Consider the following 25,648-nt stretch of genomic DNA (forward strand, 5'->3'; position numbering starts at 1 on the left):
AGGTTGTACAGTGTGATTGGTGTGGCTGGTATGAGTCTTACCCGGGATTCAAAATCCTTCCTTATTATGTACGCTCGTCCGGGCACAGTATCTAACTGGCTTGGAGGAGGGTCATAGGGGGAGGAGCCAGTGCACACCACCTGATCCTAAAGCTTTACTTTTTGTGCCCTGTCTCCTGCGGAGCCGCTATCCCCCTGGTCCTTTCAGGAACCCCAGCATCCACTACGGACTCCGAGAAATAGAATTATCGGTAAGTAAATTCTTATTTTTGTTGGTGCGGCAGGAGCCATGTGTACAGTGCTGTTTCGGCGGGCGTCTGTGTCGGATGTACTAGCAAGTCCAGCGGTCGTTACCAAACTGTGGCCGGAGCACGGAAACAAGGTAAGGCGTTGGTTCCGCTTAGCGGGGCACACGCGCAAGACAGAGCCACACTGTTTTCGGGAAGGAGACTCCCGAACAGTAGCTGACGTGGCTGCCACCTTGGGTTCCTTTGCAACGAGGACAAGGTTTTTATTCCAACCTGTTTCTAGTCCAGAAGCCAAATGGGTTGTTCCGGCCTATACTCAATCTCAAGGTACTGAGCAAGTACATTTGGGTGCCTCATTTTCATATGGAGACTTTACGTTCCATTATTTTGGCCATGGAGCCAGGAGATTTTATGGTATCCCTGGATATACAGGATGCTTACCTACATGTGCCTATAGCACTGTCCCATCAGCGCTATCTCAGTTTTGCTATCCTCCAGCAACATTTTCAGTTCAGGCCCTACCATATGTACTGGCCACAGCTCCCAGAGTGTACTCCCCAAAATTATGGTGGTAATGGCGGCTTATCTCCGTCAGCAGGGGATAAAGAATTTTCCATACCTCGACTATTTATTAATCCTTGCACAATCTCAGGAATTGCTTCAGTGTCATCTGCAACAGACAATAGAATGTTTACAGAGACACGGTTGGCTCATAAATTGGGCAAAGTCGGTCCTGGTTCCGTCACAACGGATGACTCATTTGGGGGCTGTGTTGGATTCAGGTCTTCAGAGAGTAATTTTACCTCTGAACAAAATATCCAAAATTCAGTTGAGGATCCAGGAGCTGCTACACAGTCAGAGGATATCCATTCACGCAGCATTGCGTGTGATGGGATCTATGGTGTCGACATTCGACATGGTGGAGTATGCTCAATTCCACTCGCGGCATTGACAACGTCTGATCCTTTACAAATGGAGTGGGTTACATCAGACAATAAAAACGCAGACTATGGTCCTTCCTCTGGAAGTAAGGCTGTCATTAGCCTGGTGGCTACAGACATCCCATCTGGACAAAGGGAGACCCTTTTGGGTATCAGATTGGAAAGTTCTGACAACGGATGCCAGTCTTCAGGGCTGGGGGATCAGTGTCAGGAAGAAGTTGCTTCCAAGGGCTCTGGACCAAGGTTGCCTGCCAATAAATATATTGGAACTTCGGGCCATATATATGGCATTCATTCAGGCAAAGGACATCCTTCAGGGGAAACCAGTTCAGATTTGCTCGGACAATTCAAGGGCAGAAGCGTACTTTAATCATCAGGGAGGAACTCGCAGCCAAAAAAGCAATGAAGGAGGTAAGCGAAACGTTAAGGTGGGCAGAAGTTCATCATCCAGCCTTGTCCGTAGTGTTCATTCCGTGAGTCCTAAGCTGGGAAGCGGATTTTCTCAGTCGACACGCCATTCATGCAAACGAATGGGTTTTACACCTCGAGGTCTTCCAGACTCTGGTAGACAGGTGGAGGTTACCAGAGATAGATCTCATGGCGTACCTTCAGAACCACAAAGTTCCTGCATACGGGTCAAGAACAAAGGATCCCAAAGTGACCTTTGTGAAGGCGCTGTCAGTAAGAAGGGACTTTCGTCTGGCCTATGTGTTTCCACCAATTGCCCTGTTGCCAAGGGTGATGCAAATGGTAAAACAAGGAAAGGGCGCCGTGATACTAATAGCTCCGGTGTGGCCCAGAAGACATTGGTACACAGATCTGCAGAGACTGTCGATGGATGCTCCATTCCTACTCCCTCAACGTCCAGATCTACTGTCTCAGGTGTTATTACAAGCACCTGGATTGACTGTCTTTTACGGAGTGCCTCTTGAGACTTTCATCCTGAAAGCAAGAGGATTCTTGCAACAGGTAATTCAAACGATGCTCAGAGCAAGGAAACCATCCTCGACTCGCATTTATCACCAAATATGGCAAGCCTATATTCAATGGTGCAGTGACCTGAAATTTGACCCTAGGTCATTCAGAGTCCTAGCATTCCTTCAGGCAAGAATGGACAAAGGTCTACGGGTGGCTTCCTTGAGTGTGCAGGTGTCGGCATGCACTGTATGGTTCCAAAAGAAAATTGCTAACCTACAGAATGTTCGCACTTTTTTCCAGGGAATGCTTCACATCCAACCTCCTTTTGTTTCTCCTACAGCCCCTTGGGATCTTAGTTTAGTCCTAAAGGCGCTTTAAGTTGCCCCATTTGAACCACTGAAGCAAGCTGATCTTAAATGGCTGACAGCTAAAGTTCTCTTTCTGCTGGCTATTGCTTCAGCTAGAAGAGTTTCAGATTTAGGGGCAATATTATGTTGCCCTCCTTTTCTGATTTTTTTTTTTTTTTATCCAGATAGAGCGGTTCTCAGAACCAAGTCTGGTTATCTTCCTAAGGTGGTGTCTAAATTCCACCTTAACGAAGAAATTTTAGTCCCGGCCTTCCAAGGGCCGGACCTTTCTTTGGGAGATGCATCATTGGACGTAGTCGGTGCATTAAGGATCTACGTGGATCATACCAGTGCCATCAGAAAGTCACACTCTCTTCATCCTACCTTTGCCTCTCAGGACGCTGAATTCGAGCGACGGATTCTCCTGTCCAATAAGGAGCGTCCCCACCACTAAATTTGCTTTGGGACATCCCAATGTTAATCCTGCGGATAACTTGTGGACCCTGCAGGAGAAATACATAGTTATGGTAGACTTACCATTGATAACTCTATTTCTCCTAAGTCCACAATATCCACAGGAATCCCACCTTGACGCACCTGATTTGAGAGTCTCTTCACCTACTAACCTCTTCCTTCTTGTACGGAAGGGTGTGCGTGTGTGTTCTTCTCGCCTGATTAGGGCTCTGTATGATGCTCCTGCATTGTTTTGGAAAACAACTAAATTGCCTGAGCCAGGAGGCGGGGATATAGGGGACTGGTCCATTGCATTCTGGGTAGCGAAAAGCTTTGATCGTTGGTGCCAATCCACTGACGCTACCTCGTATCACAATGTTTATCCTGTGGATACTGTGTACTTAGGAGAAATAATTATCGACTGTAAGTCTGCCATAACTACGTATTTTTTCACGCTGCAGTGTTTTGAATCCGGGCCTGTAGGTGTCCAGCCTTTGTTTCACTTTGTGATCAGCTGCATTGATATAAAATAAGCAGTCTGTAATTGTAAAGATCATATTGGTTTTATACATAATGCCAGCTCTCCTATTATGTCTAGTCAGTATAAGTTGCCTACAGACTTTCTTTGATTGCAGGTGTCTCGGATTGCTGACAGTGATAACGGAGTCATGTTGATGTTGGGACGCTGCCTGCCTCATATTGTTCCGAATGTTCTCCTTGCAAAACGTGAGGTATGAAGTCTTCATCTAGCTGATCAATGTGTTGTCTACCTGCATTAATGTCTCCAAGCTCTAAACAGTAAATTAATTCAGTTGACAGTTTTATTTTCGTGCATGCGTCTGCTTCTAGAAAACGGTTGTACATCTGTGCCAGGTGAGTTCAGTAGTACTGCATGGCATCCCAACCACTTACCCTGGTGTTTGACAAAATAATACCATTATGGAGCGGACTGGTCTTTTTTTCCCTATCTGTCAATGCACTTAAAAATCATAGTCATGAGTAATACTTAGGATCATCTTTGCTGCATATATGCATTTAAACATATATGTTCACATAGCTTTTGTGTAGTATGTTGGCTTTTGTTTTTTTTTCAGAATTTTTCTATGATATACTTCTAAATATGTATACCTTCCCATGTACTGCCCCGCTTCCGTTTACTGTGTAAAGTTGGAATAGCTAGGCATTTAACTAGGAAAAATAGTTTACTTTCTTTATTTGCATTATATTATATGGTTCGTTATACTATTGCACAAATAGACTCTGGTACGGAATGTTTAGCCAGCGACCACTTTCTTGATCCCCCTGGTGGGCGCCGGTATATTGTGCGCCGGGATCCCGACATTCGGCAACCTGAAGACCACCCATTTGAGGCAGTGAAGATTTAAAATTGTGGATTGATATGGAAAGTTTCCTAGAACTGAGATTTCGCATATCTGGGAAGTGGGTTTTGTAAAAGTAAAAGCACATACAAATAGTTATAGTGGGAAAAAACTTCCGTCTTCATGGTCTGCCTGCTTCGATCTGATTCAGAAGCCAATTGAAAGTCACAATTCAATGTTCAACATTAAATGAACTTTCCACTGCAGGCTGCATTCCTAACAAAGTTCTACTACAGATACCTACGTCTGTTCAGTTTATTCCTCAGCCACGATTAGCTATCCTGAACTGGAATTAGTGTAAAACTTGGACTGTGGATTTCTGGTTGTTTAATCATGTATGCTGCTGTAGCTTATATTTCCTTTCTACAGTAATGTAGAATGTATATACTCGAGTACAAGTTTATCAAGCAGACCCTTTATGTTTTGTACATATTTTTTATATTTAACCTATTATTTTAAGTACCGTATATACTCGAGTATAAGTTGACCCGAATATAAGCCGAGGCACCTAATTTTACCACAAAAACCTGGGAAAACGTATTGACTCGAGTATAAGCATAGGGTGGGAAATGCAGCTCTAGCCGTACACAGCCCTCATACTGCCAGATATGCCCCCACAGTGCCAGATATGCCCCCACAATGCCAGATATGCCCTCATACTGCCAGATATGCCCCCTCAGTGCCACATATGCTCCCCCCCCCCCCCCCCCCCCCCAAGTGCCAAATATGCTTCCCCAGTGCCAGGTACAACTTACCCTCCCCGCTCCCCCGCTGTCTTGAGAAGGAGGACACTCCTGTGTCCCTCCTGCGTCTCCGGCGGCAGGTCTGTTAAATGAAGTGCCGGTTCGTGAGCCAATCAGTGCTCACAAACGGGTACTTCATTTAATAGACCCGCCGGAGATGCAGGAGGGACACAGGAGAGGCGCGCGCTGTGCCCTCCGTGTCCCTCCTTCCCACTGACTCGAGTATAAGCTGAGGGGGCTTTTTCAGCACAAAAAAAAGTGCTGAAAAAGTCGGCTTATACTCTAGTATATACGGTAGTCCATTTGTTTTTGTTTTTTACACAGTTTATTCTTTAATATATTACACAGTTTGGGAAACACTAATCTATCTGACACACACTGTATAAAAGTTACTTGCCTTTTAGGCTCTTTCCTTTTTGTACATGTGGATAGAAGTCAGTGCACTTGGTAGAGCTACAGTATCACCAGGACCACTTGGTGGCAGCACAAACTAGTACTGTAATTATCATGCAGATCATAACCACATGACATTTCCGGAGAGTTTAGATTGTTTTTATGGTTAGTAAACAATTGTTTAGTGTTGATGTTGTGACAGTCCTATATCTGTAAAACCTCGCACTAGGCTTGCATTACTTTCCATTCCCCTATTCCTTTTTCTACATCTGAGCACAGTTTTGGATTTTTCAATTAAGTGAGACCAGCTCAACCCCCACACCTGTGATCTAACAATACATTTCCTACTACTGTCCAAATAATATAGCTAATAGAAGCCGCTGGGTAGATTTGTTCGCATATAACTCATAGTCCTTTTATGTAGCCCATAGAAATACTTGTAATATTCATACTATTTGTTTTTATTACGGTGTGCATTATACTTTAATACACAAGCATTCTGAAACATTACGGAAATAAGTTGATACATCTATTAACTTCTTTTTTTTTATTGTATACGATACAGTATCTACACTTCTATGACGGGATACTTGAAAGCTAATACTGTCCACAAATACAGATGTGGGACTAAATGTAATAGCCTGTGAGACGCAGAAAGTGCAGGATTGTGTGCGAGTCTGGACGAATTCTTAAAGCGGCAATCATTAACAAGAGTGTTTTTGCAGTGTAAATGATTGCTGCTTTTAAAATCTGATCAGACTCGTACAAAATCTAGCACTTCCTGCAGGCTATTACATTTAGCCTGTGATCTTAGTTTTGTTGAAATCCTGCTAAAGACTCGCCATGTCACACCACGATCATTACAGTAGTGCACTATGTTATCAGCCATTTTCAAAAGTGTTATGTGGAGCACAACCACAAAGTGACCACAGTGTACCACTCTGATCGATCTGAGGGTTCATTACAGTCTGTGGGTTCATTACCATTAAACACTGACCAATGCGGAGCTGAATCTTCCAGGACTTGTTCTGACTATACAGGTGGATGGACAGAGAATTATCACATTTTTCTCGTAAATTAGATTGACTTATTTTTTTGGTTCTCCTAGTACCAGTAGGCCTTGGCAGCAGAGCCATGCTGTGGCTTGTAGTTCATTAAGGGCAAACTGAAATATATATTTTTTCATTATTACTTCCTTGACCCAAGCCCCAGGGTATTTGGCGCTACGGCTGGTTGTACCCAGGAGGAGGGGCCCACGTGTTTGTTTGTTTGTTTGTCTGTTTGCGTTCCCCTATACCTTAGGGACAAAAGCTATTATTTTAATAAAGCAGCCAGTATTTACCCTGCACAGAAACGATATAACCCACCCAAATCTAACTCTCTGCGCGTTACATCTGTCCCACCTGCTGCAGTGCACATGGATTTGCCCATTAGCTAACAAATTTGCTGCTGCGATCAGATCTGAGTTAGGCCCATAGATAGCTGGAAGCGTTAGAAATTTCCCCATTGTAGTGAAAGGGATCTGCACTAAACAGCCTAAATGTTTAGAGGTGGCGTTTCAAGGTATTACCTGTAGGTTTTATTGTATATTTATTTATTTATTTTCAGTAACTGAAGTAGTTCAATAGTAATATTACATTGCAAATGGACAGCAACTTACGAGTTGGAAAGTAAAATGACCACAAGTGTTCTTTTGTTTACTTTTTATAGCTGTATTATTCTCCATCGCTTAACAAAGACAGTGAAAATAATCTGAATACTACATATCATTTCTTGCTAAGGGGACATGTTTTTCTGAATGTAAACCTCTTGGTGGACTAGTTTGCTCAATAGACCTCCAGCACCACCTCATGCTGACCACCTAAATTCCGTCTGTACGATCTCATGTAGCAGATTGTCTCTCCACGTGGTTGTCCCGATGCTACCTAAACTCAACAAGTCTAAAGCAGAACTTGTCATTTCCCATTCCAGAGTCACTACCTACCCTCAAATCTCTTACCAATACTACACTTTCCTCAGTCTCCCAAACTCCACCCATTCATCACATGCAATCTGTCACTCTTACCTACTCGCTCTCGCGCTCTTCTCTGTTGCCTCAACTGTTGTATACAGTATATCTAGAATATGCCCTTTACTTACCCATGATGCAACCAAAACTGTTACCCGTTCTCTCATCACCTGCTTCAACTACTGCAACCTCTTCTTGGCAGTACGGATGGTGTAATGGTTAGCATTACTGCCTCACAGCACTGAGGGCATGGGATCGATTCCCACCATGTCTCTACCTGTGCGGAGTTTGTATATTCTCCCCGTACTTGCGTGGGTTTCCTCTGGGTACTCCGGTTTCCTCCCACAATCCAAAAATATACTGGTAGGTCAATTGGATCCCAACAAAAATTAATCCTAGTATGAATGTGTGCGCGTGTACATGTGATAGGGAATATAGATTGTAAGCTCCACTAGGGCAGGGACCGATGTGAATGGGCAAATATTCTCTGTAAAGCGCTGCAGAATATGTGTGCGCTATATAAATAACTGCTAATAATAATAATATAGCATTCACCTCACTTGTCTAACCCTACTTCAATCCCGTCTGAATTCTGCAGCAAGACTGATTTGGGCTTTGTTACTACTCATCAAAATACTTTCCATCACACCCCCTAAATTTACCTCTGACTTGTGCATCAGCTGGTTTCTGATTACCACTTCTCAGTCCTGACTACAAGACTTCTTCCATGCTGCCACCCAATTATGGGATTCCTTCCTCACCAGTGTCAGTCTTCAAATGCCGTCATAATAACCATTTCTTTGTTAAACCTTCCCTACTTCCACCTATATTAATCATATTAGTACTGCCTGCTGTTGCCCTTCAGACTCTCTTACTTGCACAAATCTCATCCCTGTGGGCCTGGCATCCTTCCCAGCATCTCTAATCAGTGGGCACCATCATTTTGGAGGTTATTCCCATACTTGCAACCAATCCTGGGGAGGCAGGTCCTGGTATCCTGATCAGCTGGGCCATGACTTGGCTAGTACAACTTCCCTCCTAGAGGCCTCATTGATTTGGCTCCTGGTTCCCGTGTACTTCAGTGAATCCTGCTATCCTGTTACCCTGCTGGATCATCCTGCTATGTTTGCATTGTCCAATCCTGAAATCCTCTGGTGCAATCCTGATATCCTGTTGTACTATCCAGTGGAGCCTACAGCATGTTATCCTAATTTCTCTGACGTCCTAGTGGATGCTGGGAACTCCGTAAGGACCATGGGGAATAGCGGCTCTGCAGGAGACTGGGCACAACTAAAGAAAGCTTTAGGACTACCTGGTGTGCACTGGCTCCTCCCACTATGACCCTCCTCCAGACCTCAGTTAGAATCTTGTGCCCGGCTGAGCTGGATGCACACTAGGGGCTCTCCTGAGCTCCTAGAAAGAAAGTATATTTAGGTTTTTTATTTTACAGTGAGATCTGCTGGCAACAGACTCACTGCAGCGAGGGACTAAGGGGAGAAGAAGCGAACCTACCTAACTGGTGGTAGCTTGGGCTTCTTAGGCTACTGGACACCATTAGCTCCAGAGGGATCGACCGCAGGAACCGGCCTTGATGTTCGGTCCCGGAGCCGCGCCGCCGGCCCCCTTACAGAGCCAGAAGCAAGAAGTGTTCCGGAAAATCGGCGGCAGAAGACTTCAGTCTTCACCAAGGTAGCGCACAGCACTGCAGCTGTGCGCCATTGCTCCTCATGCACACCTCACACTCCGGTCACTGATGGGTGCAGCAATATTAAGACTTTGGCTGGCAAATAATCACAATATATAGTCCCAGAGGCTATATATGTGATAAATACCCCTGCCAGAATCCATAAAAAAGCGGGAGAAAAGTCCGCCGAAAAAGGGGCGGGGCTATCTCCCTCAGCACACTGGCGCCATTTTCTCTTCACAGTGCAGCTGGAAGACAGCTCCCCAGGCTCTCCCCTGTAGTTTTCAGGCTCAAATGGTTAAAAAGAGAGGGGGGGCACTAAATTTAGGCGCAATATTGTTTATACAAGCAGCTATGGGGGAAAATTCACTCAGTTATAGTGTTAATCCCTACATTATATAGCGCTCTGGTGTGTGCTGGCATACTCTCTCTCTGTCTCCCCAAAGGGCTTTGTGGGGTCCTGTCCTCAGTAAGAGCATTCCCTGTGTGTGTGTGCGGTGTGTCGGTACGGCTGTGTCGACATGTTTGATGAGGAGGCTTATGTGGAGGCGGAGCAGATGCCGATAAATGTGATGTCGCCCCTGTGGGGCCGACACCAGAGTGGATGGATAGGTGGAAGGTATTAACCGACAGTGTCAACTCCTTACATAAAAGGCTGGATGACGTAACAGCTGTGGGACAGCCGGCTTCTCAGCCCGCGCCTGCCCAGGCGTCTCAAAGGCCATCAGGGGCTCAAAAAACGCCCGTTACCTCAGATGGCAGACACAGATGTCGACACGGAGTTTGACTCCAGTGTCGACGAGGTTGAGACATATACACAATCCACTAGGAACATCCGTTGCATGATCCCGGCAATAAAAAATGTGTTACACATTTCTGACATTAACCCAAGTACCACTAAAAAAGGGTTTTATGTTTGGGGAGGAAAAGCAGGCAGTGTTTTGTTCCCCCATCAGATGAGTGAATGAAGTGTGTGAAAAAGCGTGGGTTCCCCCGATAAGAAACTGGTAATTTCTAAAAAGTTACTGATGGCGTACCCTTTCCCGCCAGAGGGTAGGTTACGCTGGGAGATGTCCCCTAGGGTGGATAAGGCGCTCACACGTTTGTCAAAAAAGGTGGCACTGCCGTCTTAGGATACGGCCACTTTGAAGGTACCTGTTGATAAAAAGCAGGAGGCTATCCTGAAGTCTGTATTTACACACTCAGGTACTAGACTGAGACCTGCAATTGCATCAGCATGGATAGTGCTGCTGCAGCGTGGTCTGTGACCCTGTCAGACAGGGATACTATTTTACTAACATAAGAGCATATTAAAGACGTCGTCTTATATATGAAGGATGCACAGAGGGATATTTTGCCGGCTGGCATCCTGAATTAATGCAATGTCCATTCTGCCAGGAAGGTATTAGAGACCCGGCACTGGACAGGTGATGCTGACTTTAAAAGGCACATAGAGATTCTGCCTTATAAGAGTGAGGAATTGTTTGGGGATGGTCTCTGGACCTCGTATCCACAGCAACAGCTGGGAAGAAAAAAATTTTTACCTCAGGTTTTCCTCACAGCCTATGAAAGCACTGTATTATCAGGTACAGTCCTTTCGGCTTCAGAAAAGCAAGCGGGTCAAAGGCGCTTCCTTTCTGCACAGAGACAAGGGAAGAGGGAAAAAGCTGCACCAGTCAGCCAGTTCCCAGGATCAAAATTCTTCCCCCGCTTCCTCTGAGTCCACCGCATGACGCGGGGGCTCCACAGGTGTAGCCAGGTGCGGTGGGGGGCGCGTCTCGAGAACTTCAGCGTCCAGTGGGTTCGCTCACAGGTGGATCCCTGGGTTCTGCATGTAGTATCACAGGGATACAAGCTGGAGTTCGAGGCGACTCCCTCTCGCCGTTACCTCAAATCAGCAAGCTGTACTTCCAGCAGGTGAAAATCGAGGTACCCCTCCTTCAACAAGGCCGGGGTTACTATTCCACAATGTTGTGGTACCGAAACCAGACGGTTCGGTGAAACCCATTCTAAAATTGAAATCCTTGAACACTTATATACGAAGGTTCAAGTTAAAAATGAAATCGCTCAGGGCGGTTATTGCAAGCCTGGACGAGGGAGATTACATGGTATCTCTGGAAATCAAGGATGCTTACCTGTATGTCCCCATTTACCATCCTCACCAGGAGTACCTCAGTTTTGTGGTACAGGGTTGTCGTTACCAATTCCAGACGTTGCCGTTCGGTCTGTCCACGGCACCGAGAGTATTTACCAAGGTAATGGCCGAAATGATGATACTCCTTCAAAAAAAGGGAGTTTTTAATTATCCCGTACTTGGACGATCTCCTGATAAAGGCGAGGTCCAAGGAGCAGTTATTGGTCGGGGTAGCACTATCTCGGGAAGTGCTACAACAGCACAGCTGGTTCCTATGACACGTCTACTGTTCCTGGGGATGGTTCTGGACACAGACCAGAAAAAAGGGTTTCTCCCGGAGGAGAAAGCCGAGGAGCTGTCATCTCTAGTCAGAGGCCTCCTAAAACCAAAACAGGTGTCGGTGCATCACTGCACGCGAGTCCTGGGAAAAATGGTAGCTTCCTACGAAGCAATGCCATTCGGCAGGTTCCATGCAAGAGCTTTTCAGTGGGACCTGTTGGACAAGTGGTCCGGATCGCATCTTCAGATTCGGCAGATTCGGCATACAGGACTGGGTTCTGGTGACCACGGATGCCAGCCTTCGAGGCTGGGGGGCAGTCACACAGGGAAAAAACTTCCAGGGACTATGGTCGAATCAGGAGATTTCCCTACACATAAACATTCTGGAACTGAGGGCCATTTACAATGCCCTAAGTCCAGCAAGACCCCTGCTTCAAAACCAGCCGGTACTGATTCAGTCAGACAACATCACGGCGGTCGCCCATGTAAACCAACAGGGCGGCACAAGAAGCAGGATGGCGATGGCAGAAGCCACAAGGATTCTCCGATGGGCGGAAAATCATGTGTTAGCACTGTCAGCAGTGTTCATTCCCGGAGTGGACAACTGGGAAGCAGATTTTCTCAGCAGACACGACCTCCACCCGGGAGAGTGGGGACTTCATCCAGAAGTCTTACAAATGATTGTACACCATTGGGAAAGGCCACAGGTGGACATGATGGCGTCCCGCCTCAACAAAAAGCTAAAAAGATCTTGCGCCAGGTCAAGGGACCCTCAGGCGATAGCTGTGGACGCTCTGGTGACACCGTGGGTGTATGTGTTCCCTCCTCTGCCTCTCATACCTAAGGTACTGAGAATAATAAGAAGGAGAGGAGTAAGAACTATACTCGTGGTTCCGGATTGGCCAAGAAGAGCTTGGTACCCAGAACTTCCAGAAATGATCTCAGAGGACCCATGGTCTCTGCCGCTCAGACAGGACCTGCTGCAGCAGGGGCCATGTCTGTTCCAAGACTTACCGCGGCTGCGTTTGGCGGCATGGCGGTTGAACACCGGATCCTAAAGGAAAAAGGCATTCCGGAGGAAGTCATTCCTACGCTGATTGGGGCTAGGAAAGCTGTGACCGCACAACATTATTACCGCATATGGTGAAAATATGTTGCTTGGGGTGAGGCCAGGAAGGCCCCAACAGAAGAATTTCAACTGGGTCGATTTCTGCACTTCCTACAGTCAGGAGTGACTATGGGCCTAAAATTGGCTTCCATTAAGGTCCAGATTTCGGCTCTGTACATTTTCTTCCAAAAAGAACTGGCTTCACTGCCTGAAGTTCAGACTTTTGTTAAGGGAGGGCTGCATACTCAGCCTCTTTTTGTGTCTCCGGTGGCACCTTGGGATCTCACCGTGGTGTTGAGTTTCCTAAAGTCACATTGGTTCGAGCCACTTAAAACCGCGGATCTAAAATATCTCACGAGGAAAGTGGTAATGCTTTGGCCTTGGCTTCGGCCAGGTGTGTGTCAGAATTGGCGGCTTTGTCATGTAAAAGCCCTTATCTGATTTTCCATATGGATAGGGCAGAATTGAGGACTCGTCCCCAGTTTCTCCCTAAGGTGGTATCAGCGTTTCACTTGAACCAACCTATCGTAGTGCCTGCGGCTACTAGGGACTTGGAGGATTCCAAGTTACTGGACGTAGTCAGGGCCTTGAAAATTTAAGGTTTCCAGGACGGCTGGAGTCAGGAAAACTGACTCGCTATTTATCCTGTATGCACCCAACAAGCTGGGTGTTCCTGCTTCAAAGCAGACGATTGCTCGCTGGATTTGTAGCACAATTCAGCTTGCTCATTCTGCGGCTGGACTGCCGCATCCTAAATCAGTAAAAGCCCATTCCACGAGGAAGGTGGGCTCTTCTTGGGCGGCTGCCCGAGGGGTCTCGGCTTTACAACTTTGCCGAGCTGCTACTTGGTCAGGGTCAAGCACGTTTGCAAAATTCTACAAATTGGATACCCTGGCTGAGGAGGACCTTGAGTTCTCTCATTCGGTGCTGCAGAGTCATCCGCACTCTCCCGCCCGTTTGGGAGCTTTGGTATAATCCCCATGGTCCTTACGGAGTCCCCAGCATCCACTAGGACGTCAGAGAAAATAAGATTTTACTCACCGGTAAATCTATTTCTCGTAGTCCGTAGTGGATGCTGGGCGCCCATCCCAAGTGCGGATTGTCTGCAATACTTGTATATAGTTATTGCCTAACTAAAGGGTTATTGTTATGAGCCATCTGTTGAGAGGCTCAGTTATGTTTCATACTGTTAACTGGGTATAGTATCACGAGTTATACAGTGTGATTGGTGTGGCTGGTATGAGTCTTACCCGGGATTCAAAATCCTTCCTTATTGTGTCAGCTCTTCCGGGCACAGTATCCTAACTGAGGTCTGGAGGAGGGTCATAGTGGGAGGAGCCAGTGCACACCAGGTAGTCCTAAAGCTTTCTTTAGTTGTGCCCAGTCTCCTGCGGAGCCGCTATTCCCCATGGTCCTTACGGAGTTCCCAGCATCCACTACGGACTACGAGAAATAGATTTACCGGTGAGTAAAATCTTATTATTTTGTGGATTGTTGCAAACTCACCTGGTGCAAACGTGAACTTTTTTATTTTTATCTTGAACTCTATTTGAGTACTCTAAATACCTGCACCATATATATTTGTGGACTCTTGATACCTGTACCTATGTAGCAGTACACTGATGATGCTGTCTACTCTCAGTTGTAATATAAAAGCTTCAAATTTTAATCTGTGTGAGGAGTAATGTTAATCAGCCATCTAGCCTAACCAGCAATCCAGTCACCACAGCTAGACCAAGGGGCCCTGACCTGGATCCCAATCCTCATAGTGCCATGATTAAGTCCAGCCTCACAAAAGCAATGCTCTTATGGGCCCTACACACCTAGCGACCCACCGCCGAGTTACCCGATGGCCGATATGGCAGACGGTCGACACGACGGTGAGGGGGAGGTGACGGGGGGGTGAAGTTTCTTCACTACCCCCGTCACCCGGCTCCATAGAACTGCATGCTAATATGGACGAGATTGTCCATATTAGCCTGCATGTTTAAACGAGCCGACACCAGTGATGAACGAGCGCGTAGCCGGGCATTGTTCATTACTGGTGCCTACACACTGAGAGATATGAACGGTATCTCGTTCATATCCTTTCACTGGTATCGACCACTAAGTAGGGCCTATTAGTCACACTTGCTCCTTTTTTCTCAGATGTGCCCTCTTTCCACTACATTAATATCTTCCATGGCCCTACCCTATGTTATTTTACTTTTATCTTGCATATCTATATGTCACTGTTTTGTGCATACCCTGTTTTTCACACTGCACTGCAGAGCACTGTGGTGCTTTACAAATCAAGAACGAGAATGTGTACTTCTAGGTTCCTTATCGTCCTCTTCCACACCCTGGGGCCTGTTTAATAACATTGTGCAATGAGAAATTGATGATCTTTAACTCTTCTAATATCTGTTTAGCTATAACTGTAGAATCACATTTCTGTCTTTTGGGGGGGTTTTGTCGGTCAGCTCTAGAACCTCAAACCTCACAGGTGTTTGACTTTGACTCCCTGACATTTAACACCTCACTGACTTAAGGACATGGTTAGCAAAGTAAATCTGAGTTTTGCTTCTGAAAGCTGCAGCAATTTCTGTATTTTCTCTTTTATTTCCTTTCTATGATCATCTGTTTTCCCTGATGTACAGGAACTGATACCACTTATACTGTGTACTGCCTGCCTCCACCCAGAGCCTAAAGAAAGAGACCAGCTTCTGCACATACTGTTCAATTTAATCAAGCGCCCAGATGATGAGCAAAGGTATGTGTTTCCTGGGCTTGTCTAATGCTAAGCATATCAGTGATTTATGATGATCTCTGAAGTGTTTGCCCAGGTGAAATAGCCACTTGTGCCTTTAACCTGATTAACTTTTTGTATATATTTCCTGTGTTGGTGAGCAGAAGCATTCTGTACTAGATGTGATCACCTGCTGCAGCCAAGTAATTTGGGATGGTTATTGTATAAGCTTGTACATTAATTAAAGCCAAAAGAGATCAAGCCAAGCCTAGCAATGAGTAATTACTAGGTCTTGTTTTTTTAGGATCTAAAAAACAAAACCAAAAAAATGTTTAAATCCATGTTTTAGGATTTTATAGGTTTTTAAAAATTTCAGTTTAGGAATTTATACATCATATGAAACGAAAACAAAACCACGCAATATATAATTGTTTGAAACACAGTGCCTATATCACAGATGTGTCCTTCTACTTCCTTGCAGCGTTTGCTCATGTGATGCCCTATGCCACAGGAAGCTGTGATCCATTGGCGGCCCGGCTGTTCCATAGAAGCGTTGGTTCGCGGGTGTGTGCGTACGCTCGCGCCTGCAAATTTTGACGGTCGGTAGTCGCGCTGCGTACGTTACGCAGCAAGGCTGTTACAGGACACAACTGTATATATGAATTACATATGAAAACTACTCATTTCTCCCATTTCCACTGTAAATTTATATAGTTTCAACTTAAGTAAGTAAGAATTAGATCTTTTTAGGTTTTAACAGTCGAAATAGATAATTTTAGGTACTAACACCCAGATTAGGTCATTTTAGGTTGTGTAAAAATGTAAACATGTTATTCCCTGGTACATAAAACATAAAAGAAACGAAAATTTTGAACGTCATGGGAAAGGATTAGAATAGGTAAGAACCTAAGAATCCTGGTCTTAGTAATTTCTATATTACACAGCTTCAGTCAATCAGGATCTTGTTGACCTTAGAACATCTTGTTCACCCTGACAAACCAGTTATTTTCCCAATCTAGCAGAGGATTAGTTACAGAAGTGTCCATGTACACCTATCCCAAATTGTGTCAAATAGTCTCCGCATTGTAGACATTGCAACTAAGCCACGCCATGCGTCCCACCATACACTTGTATACAACATATGCATCTTATTTGCTAAATAAATGCATCATACATACAGTGTACGGGTATGCTGGCCTTTGGCGCTGGAGTTCCATGAAGTTGGTTTGTGGAACTCAGCCCTATACTAGGTAAGAAGCAAAATACAATACTGAGTGTTGATACAAGTGAGCTGCACCATGCATCGCACCTTGGATCGTCCTTAGTCTGCGATGTTATACAAAACTACTGGCTAGTATGCTATAACTGGCTTCGGTTGTAGCTACAATGTGAAAAAGATGCTAAATTCAAAAGAAAGTCTGTGTATTAAATTACTTTTGTTGTGTTTATTCAAATTGTCTGCATTTCTCTTTTTTTAGGCAGATGATTTTAACTGGATGCGTCGCTTTTGCTCGCCATGTTGGACCAACTCGAGTTGAAGCAGAACTTTTACCTCAGTGTTGGGAACAAGTCAGTACACAAAATGTCACCTATTATATCACATGATATATGGCTGGAGGAATGTGTCTCCTATGCCAAGCACTGTCATCATATATCTTTGTTTGATTTTTTAATAATTATTGTGCCAGTTCTTATTAAATGCCAAGAGTTTTTGGCAAGGTTTCTGTTAAAATATTAATATTGTTGAAGCATGGCAGCATAGATTTATTATTGGAAAAGAAAATATAACTTTGTTAAAAGCATATGGCACTGGCCACAGCTTAAAAACAAGGCCCAGGAAGTTGTTCTGACATTCAGAAACTAACATAACAAATGACATGCTGAAAATTTTGTCCAAAAAAAGGGCTTGGGTATGGGTGACCGGTGTTTGGGATCCCGCCGGTCACCATACCGACGCTGGGATACCAAGGTTTAGATTGCCGGCGGGGGGTGCTCGCCACAGGTTCTATTCCCACTCTATGGGTGTCGTGGACTCCCACGAGTGTGAATAGTCCCCAGAAAATTAGCAGTATTAGCTTATTTTGTTACAAAGCCATCTACAGTCATACACTGGTAATGCACCACACTCAACTACTTACAAGTGAATATCAAAATTGCCCCAAAGTTAGCATGCAGGCTCTATCTGGGAGAAACACAGTCAGCCAAAAACAAAAATGCTGTTTATTATTACACATTCTGCATATTATTAGATGTAAGAAAAAATATTCTATGGAGTATCAAAATCATCCAAAATATGCCAATATCACCTTTATTTGACCTGAAACAGATGTTCTAAGTCAATTCTCACATTTGACCTTATTAAAACTTGCGTTTGCATAAACTTCCTTTGTCTGGACATCACTATTTGTGTGGTGCCAGTTAAACAATTATAGTAAATGTACTGTATGACTGGTTGCTATATATTAGGCCAACTTCTGTCCTTGGAAAAGAGTGGGGCTACCAAGAGGAGATACAAAATAGTGTTTTCAGAAAACCTTACTTTACGTAAATGAATGTCTTCGTTCTTAGACAGTAGCTGAATTCTGACAGTTGAGGGTAAAGGGTTGGAAGCTAAATGTAGATTTGACTCCACTTCTAGTGCTCATGGTTGTTTTTAAAACTCCTCCATAGGACTGTTACAAAACACACACCCGAGGATTAAAGAGATGGCAGTTATACAACCTACTTATTGCTACCGTAAAACATTGTACCCCCTAAGTATAATAGCCAAACCCAGGGCAAATATTTCTGGAGCTGATTACTTTCTCATCATACGGACAAGGTTATAAAGTTCTGAAGGCCACAGTGTTCAATTAAATGCTAAATATTTGCATAAGATGTGCTAGCTGCCAAGAATGTAATCGTGAGACATCTTATATTTCATCCCTCCTTAAAGTGACAGGAGCCAGTCTATAAATTGCAAACAGCCCTCAGCACTAAAAAGACTAGGTTATTTCTAACATTGGTGGTGGGGGAAAAAAAAAATCTTTGTTTCATCCATAAACCTCTTGTGAAAAGACCATCCAGGGCTATATACCATAATTACTGCTCGACTCCGAATAGGAGCCTTCACCTGAATCAAAATGGTCATGCCTTGGGCTATTCAGTGTTAGACTGTTTTGCTTTACTAAAGGGGAGTGAGCACGTAGATGGGTTCCATCTCTAGTATTTACAACCAACCAATAAATCCAATCTTCCTAGCTATGCTGTTGTGATGGTGGCCATGGAACAATGCTTAAACTCCATGACACTTTTCTGTGTCCCCTGATGCCTTGGAGAGGATACAGTGGAGAGAAATAAAGTACCAGCCAATCTGCTACTAACTGCCATGCACCAGCCAATCCCCTCCTTGCTACCATGTTACAGGGTATGTTTGAAAAATGACCGGAGCTGATTGGTTGGTAGTTTTTCTCTACCTTATCACTTTTCAAGGTATAGTATATCTGTCTCTGGGTCCTCAGTACTACTTGACTGTTACTCAAAATTGATACTGCACCAACCGAATACTTCAGCCCTGTATTAAGAGCTTTTGATCATCAGTCATGTTGCACTGCTGAGGTGAGAAATATTTCATAGATACTTTTTCTCTTTACAGTAATACAAACATTGCACCCAGTTTCAATATTTTTATTAATAGTCATAATGGTAATTATAACGATACTGGACCATGAAAACCTTGTTGCTGAAAGAGGCTTTATAATCTGTAAAAACCAACACACACCCAAAGAAACAAAAAATAGTATTACAAAAATGTAACTTTTTTTTCCCCTTACTTTCGTTTAGTAAAGCTGGGATAACTTGGGGCATATAATTATGTAGTGAAATAAAAGCCTGGTCCCAGGTATAGGATTGCTCAGCTGAGGTTAATCGTGCATGCATGGAAAGTAACTGCCTTTTACACTACTACTCCTCTTTATATTGTGTACCTCTCCTGCAAGTACCCTCCAAGGAATGCTTTATTATTTATCTATCTGATAAACAATTTCCTACTCTATCTGTACAACATGGCAGCCTCCTTGAGGCAACACAACTGCCTAAGTCAACCCCAGGCACATTATATATTACTGGTTCATGTATATAGACTCTACTGTACGTTAGGAATACCTTTGTCAACATTTTTTAATCATATTAATAGATATTTAAAAATATTACTCCTCCAAACGAAGTACATGGAGCAGGGAAAAGATAGTGTAGTTTCTGGGTAATGCTTTTAAAAAATATTGCTGCTTTAAGTTTTGACACATCAGTGAAATTTTACTCCTGCCAACAACTTGCCGGCTGTTACATTTGGGCTTCAGAATTTACCCAGCATTGCATGGGATGACCAGTTAAATGCTTAATAATATCTACTTCTATATCCCATACTCTGGGTTATTCATTGGCAGAAGTCTACTAAAAATGGAAAGGCTTAGCTTCTGACTTAAAGTTCTGAAGTATCCTATGCACACTACTGCTTAATGTTCAATAAAGTATTATATTAATGAAGGTTTTATTTCTGCTGTGCAGAATCAGGCAAACATCAAGCTAATCATTTTGTAAACATAATTAGAAGTATATACAGTATACCTATCAACAACCCTTAGACCATGCTACATGCTGTATCTCACCTCACAAAGCAGTACACTTTCATGTACAGTTTATTAGCCTTCAGTTTTTCTAAAAAGTACACAGTATTGTGCACAGGAGAAATAATACAGAGAACTGTATCAATTCTAAATTTCCTTCTTCTGTGAGTAATAAAACCTCAAATAGTTTGTAATCATCTAATGTTTCTATCAAGTTATAGTTTTGTAATATTTTAAATACTTAAGTGAGAGGATGATGCCTAATTTCAATCCGCCCCTATGCCGCATTTATGGCAGTCTCAAAATGATATATTCTAATATCCCTATGGAGCTGTGTGATTTTGGGGCAAAATCAGGGCAATTTGGTGTGTCGTTGTGGATTTTCTAACACCGTTGCAATTACATATTTAGTACTTGTATTGACCTCTTAGAGTTAGGAGTAAATGCAACTAGAATGTGCTTATATAATACTAGTGGTAAATCTTTGATCTATAGATAAAGGGCAAAGATTTAACACAGCACCATAATGTATTACTAAGGGTCCCCATAACACAATTTACCATTTATACCCCGCATTTGTTTATGTATGCCTTTTTTTCATTTTCGTTATTAATCTCTTATGGTAAAACTTTCCTTAACGTTCTTTCAGAAAATGGCTAATAGCATAATTTAAGATCTCAAAAATATTCTTAACAATTGTACATAACCTGAATTTAGAGGCAAATGTTGCTAATCAACATCATTAACATATATTTGCTACTTGCTGTCTTTTTAGATCAATCACAAGTACCCAGAAAGAAGACTGCTTGTGGCAGAGTCATGTGGAGATCTAGCCCCTTACTTCCCGGTAAGTCTAATGCACTTAGAAGAAAGGTCCTAAAACACGGAGATGTTTCAGTATCCTATGTGCACTATGTTGCCTTTTAAAATGTAAAGTAGTTTGAATTTTGTATTATTGCAAAAGTGATGGTTGAAATGTTTTACAGAAGAAACAGAAGTTCAAGATAAAAAAAAAGTGCACCGAACGATTACATCCTTTTATTACACTAACTAGAACTACATAAATATATCTATATGAGAAGCCAAACTTGCTTTTTTCTTTTAGTTTTATCAATGTTCGTTTTCAGCTGTTTCTTTCACTGCCCAAAAGAGAAGATGCCTAATGTTATGCTTGTCTTCTTGTAGAAAGAGATAAGGAGCTCTCTTGTGCTATCTATGTTACAACAAATGTTAATGGAAGACAAAGCTGACATGGTGCGGGAAGCAGTCATTAAAAGTCTTGGCATAATTATGGGGTACATTGATGATCCAGACAAATATCAACAGGTAAAATCTACATCACTCTCCATAAGCATTAATTCTCCCCAGTAAGACAGAACCTCTAAATATGCTGATATAAGATACAGATTTGTAATAAAATCTAGTACAAAACACATGTAAAACTGATATTTGCATTATAGTTGTATGCATGAATTTCTTACAGGGTTTTGAACTCCTACTGACGGCCTTAGGTGACCCTTCGGAGAGAGTAGTGAGTGCTACTCATCAGGTGTTTTTACCAGCCTATGCTGCTTGGACAATGGAGTTAGGAACTCTCCAGTCTCACCTTATCCCCACACTTCTCCATAAAATTGAAAAACTCCTCAGGGTAAGTTCAGCTATCCTTTTACAGTGTGTTATCACCTAAAATGCATTCTCTGTTGTACACATCGATGGATAGGATTTCCAACCTCCTCACCAGATTTATCTGTGAAGAAAATACAGTAAAAAAAATTGAAAGAGTTGCGCTTGTACAAGAAATTTTAATATGGGCAACTACAGCCTGTCCTGAGGGCATTGCTCATCTCCGTTGCCCCATTATATAATGGAAAGGCATACATACTGTATGCCTCTGTGCAGATGAACTTCGTCTGAAATATTGTTTATTTGAGCGCCTCACTCACAAGCATTTCTTGTCGTACAGTATGTTGCAATGGGGAGATCTAAGTAATAGACAAAATACCTTAAAGAAATCAAATTCAGGTTTATCTATTGAGCCAATTTCTGGAACATTAACTTATAGCTTAGTACATTTCTACAACTGCCTTATCAGCTGCCGTATAATTTGGTTAATTTGTATAAATATTGAAATCTGTATGGGATCCGGTCTCTAGGTCGACAGTAACTAGGTCGACCACTATTGGTCGACATGTTCTAGGTTGACAGGTCAAAAGGTCGACATGAGTTTTACACAATTCTTTTCTTTTTTTGTGTCATTTTTCATACTTAACGATCCACGTAGACTACGATTGGGAATAGTAACCTGTGCAGAGCGCAGCGGTAACGGAGTGAGGTACCTTGCCCGAAGCATGGCGAGCGAAGCGGTGCACTAATTGGGGTTCCCGGTCACTGTACGGAGAAATGACACCAAAAAAACACACTCGTGTCGACCTTTTGACCTGTTGACCTACACCATGTCAACCTAGAGACCCTGTCGACCTAGGTGCTGTCAACCTAGTTACTGTCGACCTTGCATACAACACTCATCTGTATTCCCTGCACTTGATCTATTCTGACACTCCTGTTTTAGTCAGTGTGGTATGCAATATGTACTGTGGGACCTTTATCTGTATGTATGTATGGATATATATTAACGGAATCTACCCTGAATCTACTCATGTAGTAGTGTAAATCCTGATGGCTGATTATCATTCACAGTAACCACTCATCCTGTTATCATACAGTATTACTGGCTACATTTATGAACCTGCATTTGATCAGTGTGAGGCATCCAGGCATTTGCCTGGTGGCTTCCATTGCAACATACAGTCTATGAGAATCTGCATCTGGTGTTTTAAACAGATTTACTGGTTCCAACTGTACTAGGAGCTGTCTAACCTATATTGGACCAAGGAGTCAGTGGGGCAGATGTATTAACCTGGAGATGGCATAAGGAAGTGATAAACCAGTGATAAGTGCAAGGTGATACACGCACCAGCCAATCAGCTCCAGTATGTAAATTAACAGTTAGGAGGTGATTGGCTGGTGCGTGCATCACCTTGCACATATCACTGGTTTATCACTTCCTTATGCCATCTCCAGGTTAATACATCTGCCCCAGTATTTGGAAGGTTCTGAGGTGGACTTCTATTGTGATCACTAAACAGTTGTGAATTGTGTGTTGTGGGTAGCAATTGCTGCTCCTAAAAAACATTATAAATATTATACAAACCTTTTTATGACTTAACGTTCAGAATGTCTAAGTTTCAGCTCCTTCTAAACTATGCCTATTTATAGTATTATCATATTTTATTGTATTACGTAATATATATATTTTTTTCTTTTCCTTCCCCTGAAACAAAGGAAGGTGAACACGGCCTGGATGAACACAAACTGCACATGTATCTCTCTGCTTTGCAGTCCCTTATCCCTTCACTGTTTGCCACAGTTTTGCAGAATGCAACATTTACAAATAAAGCCAAACTTCAGGGAGAAATAGTACAGATTGAAGGTATGGAAGACCACATCTTTGTTCAGGCACAGAGGTCATTTCAGTAGTTTGATCATTTTCATGTTTAAAAAAATATTCTTTGTCCATACTTCCAGGCTCTCGCACAATAGAATGTACTTGAGAACCTCTTTGACAGAGCTTATAAGTGTATATGTACATTGGCCTGTTTTCTGCAAGTGTTGGCAATCAAACCAACATTCTTTTTTTCTCTTAAATTCCATTCCATACTGTAGTGGTTTTAAAGCAGTGGTGGTTTGTGCGCACACACAGCTTGGTCTGATGTTTCCAACTACTACAGCCTAGTAATCCTTAAAATAGATGTGCAGGCTATGTGATTTTCCTGCTTCTGACTCATCTGTCCCACCATGTGAGACTGTGTGCAATTTCCTGTACTGATGGTTTTCCTTTTTCTTATAGTCATCTTCATTTATTTTATTTTTTCTCTGTTGTATAGCATCTAAAATGTCAAATATCCAGTATTTCTTTCCCGGTTGTTCCTGCCTAAATATAGCACTAGTATGATGTTTAAAACACCATATAAATTGCTCCCTGTTTATAACCTCTTAAACTGGGTACACACTATACGATATGTACACATACACAGCCCGACATCAGCAGCTGCGGTGAATCAGTCATCAGCAAGTGTATACACACTTGCCGATGCGGCAGCGATGGAGCAACCGTGGTGCTAATTAAGTCGTCCATTGGCCCTGAATCTAGGGCTGATGGAGGATGTTGCGGACAACCCGCAGGATCACGCAGCATCAACGACATAGTGGGTACACACTAGACGATGTGCCTGACATGTCAGTCCAATCCGCCGAATTGGACTACATAACGTCTAGTGTGTACCCAGCTTTATTATGGGCATACTCTATACAATTATCTGGTCAATCCACTGAATTTTGGTGATTCACCCAGGTAATTTATAGTGTATTGCCACGAACAACCATTAACTGTCTGTCAGACGTGCTGAAATGCCTAGCGTGTCAAAAAGATTTGATAATTAGTCAACGCTACCATCTGGCAGTGTATGGCCACAATATAAGTTGGTTTCAGCTTGTCAAATAAAATGTCTTTCTGTCTGAGAGATATTTTATCTGACAGTGTATGCCCAGTTTTATTTGCTTACAGACCCTCTTACAGTATATATTCCCTATCACACGCAGAGAACAGATCCTATGGGGTAATTATACCCAAGATCCAGTCACTGTGTGAAAGGAATCCTAACCATTGTGTGATAATTTAATGTTTTTTGTTGGCAAACATTTGTATTGTGCTTAATTCAGTTGGATAGGTTGAATTGTCAGTGTGTTCTACTGCTTGGCAACAGTCTAGTTTCTTTATCCAGGAGGTGTGTCTGTATCATAGTATGATTAGTGCTTTGACATTTCAGTAAAACAAAAAAGTCCCTTTTTTTTGTAGTTGACACTAAGGTGGTCATACAGTAAGGTACTGTTATTTCTCTAACGTCCTAGTGGATGCTGGGGACTCCGTCAGGACCATGGGGAATAGCGGGCTCCGCAGGAGACAGGGCACATCTAAAAAGCTTTTTAGGTCACATGGTGTGTACTGGCTCCTCCCCCCATGACCCTCCTCCAAGCCTCAGTTAGGTTTTTGTGCCCGTCCGAGAAGGGTGCAAACTGGATGGCTCTCTTAAGGAGCTGTTTAGTAAAGTTTTTTTTTAGGTTTCTAATCAGTGATTCCTGCTGGCGACAGGATCACTGCAACGAGGGACTTAGGGGAGAGACTTGCAACTCACCTGCGTGCAGGAGGATTGAAGTTTTAGGCTACTGGACACTGAGCTCCAGAGGGAGTCGGAACACAGGTCAGCCTGGGGTTCGTCCCGGAGCCGCGCCGCCGATCCCCCTTACAGACGCTGAAGAAAGACGGCGGAACGGAGGTCCGGAAACAGGCGGCAGAAGACTTCACAGTCTTCAGAGAGGTAGCGCACAGCACTGCAGCTGTGCGCCATTGTTGCTACACGGCTCACTGACACGGTCACGGAGGGTGCAGGGCGCTGCTGGGGGCGCCCTGGGCAGCAATATAAATACCTATTTGGCAAATAAATACATCACATATAGCCATTAAGGCTATATGTATGTATTTAACCCAGGCCAGTTTTCCTAATAACCGGGAGAAAAGCCCGCCGTGAAAGGGGCGGAGCTTATTCTCCTCAGCACTCAGCGCCA

At 43.3% G+C, this 25,648-nt stretch overlaps 1 protein-coding gene across 6 annotated transcripts in view; it reads left to right on the forward strand.

Annotated features, from left to right (window-relative positions):
* RELCH (RAB11 binding and LisH domain, coiled-coil and HEAT repeat containing) overlaps window positions 1-25,648 on the forward strand; it is a 292,769-nt gene that overhangs the window by 171,784 nt on the left and 95,337 nt on the right. For all 6 annotated transcript variants that reach the window (XM_063922986.1, XM_063922985.1, XM_063922987.1 and 3 more), the window contains 7 exons: window positions 3,542-3,637; window positions 15,274-15,386; window positions 16,841-16,931; window positions 20,742-20,813; window positions 21,152-21,292; window positions 21,450-21,614; window positions 23,309-23,456. In XM_063922986.1, coding sequence (XP_063779056.1) covers window positions 3,542-3,637; window positions 15,274-15,386; window positions 16,841-16,931; window positions 20,742-20,813; window positions 21,152-21,292; window positions 21,450-21,614; window positions 23,309-23,456 — 826 coding nt within the window. The remainder of the gene's footprint in view (window positions 1-3,541; window positions 3,638-15,273; window positions 15,387-16,840; window positions 16,932-20,741; window positions 20,814-21,151; window positions 21,293-21,449; window positions 21,615-23,308; window positions 23,457-25,648) is intronic.

This window comes from Pseudophryne corroboree, chromosome 5 (assembly GCF_028390025.1).
Source record: "Pseudophryne corroboree isolate aPseCor3 chromosome 5, aPseCor3.hap2, whole genome shotgun sequence".
NCBI lineage: Eukaryota > Metazoa > Chordata > Amphibia > Anura > Myobatrachidae > Pseudophryne > Pseudophryne corroboree.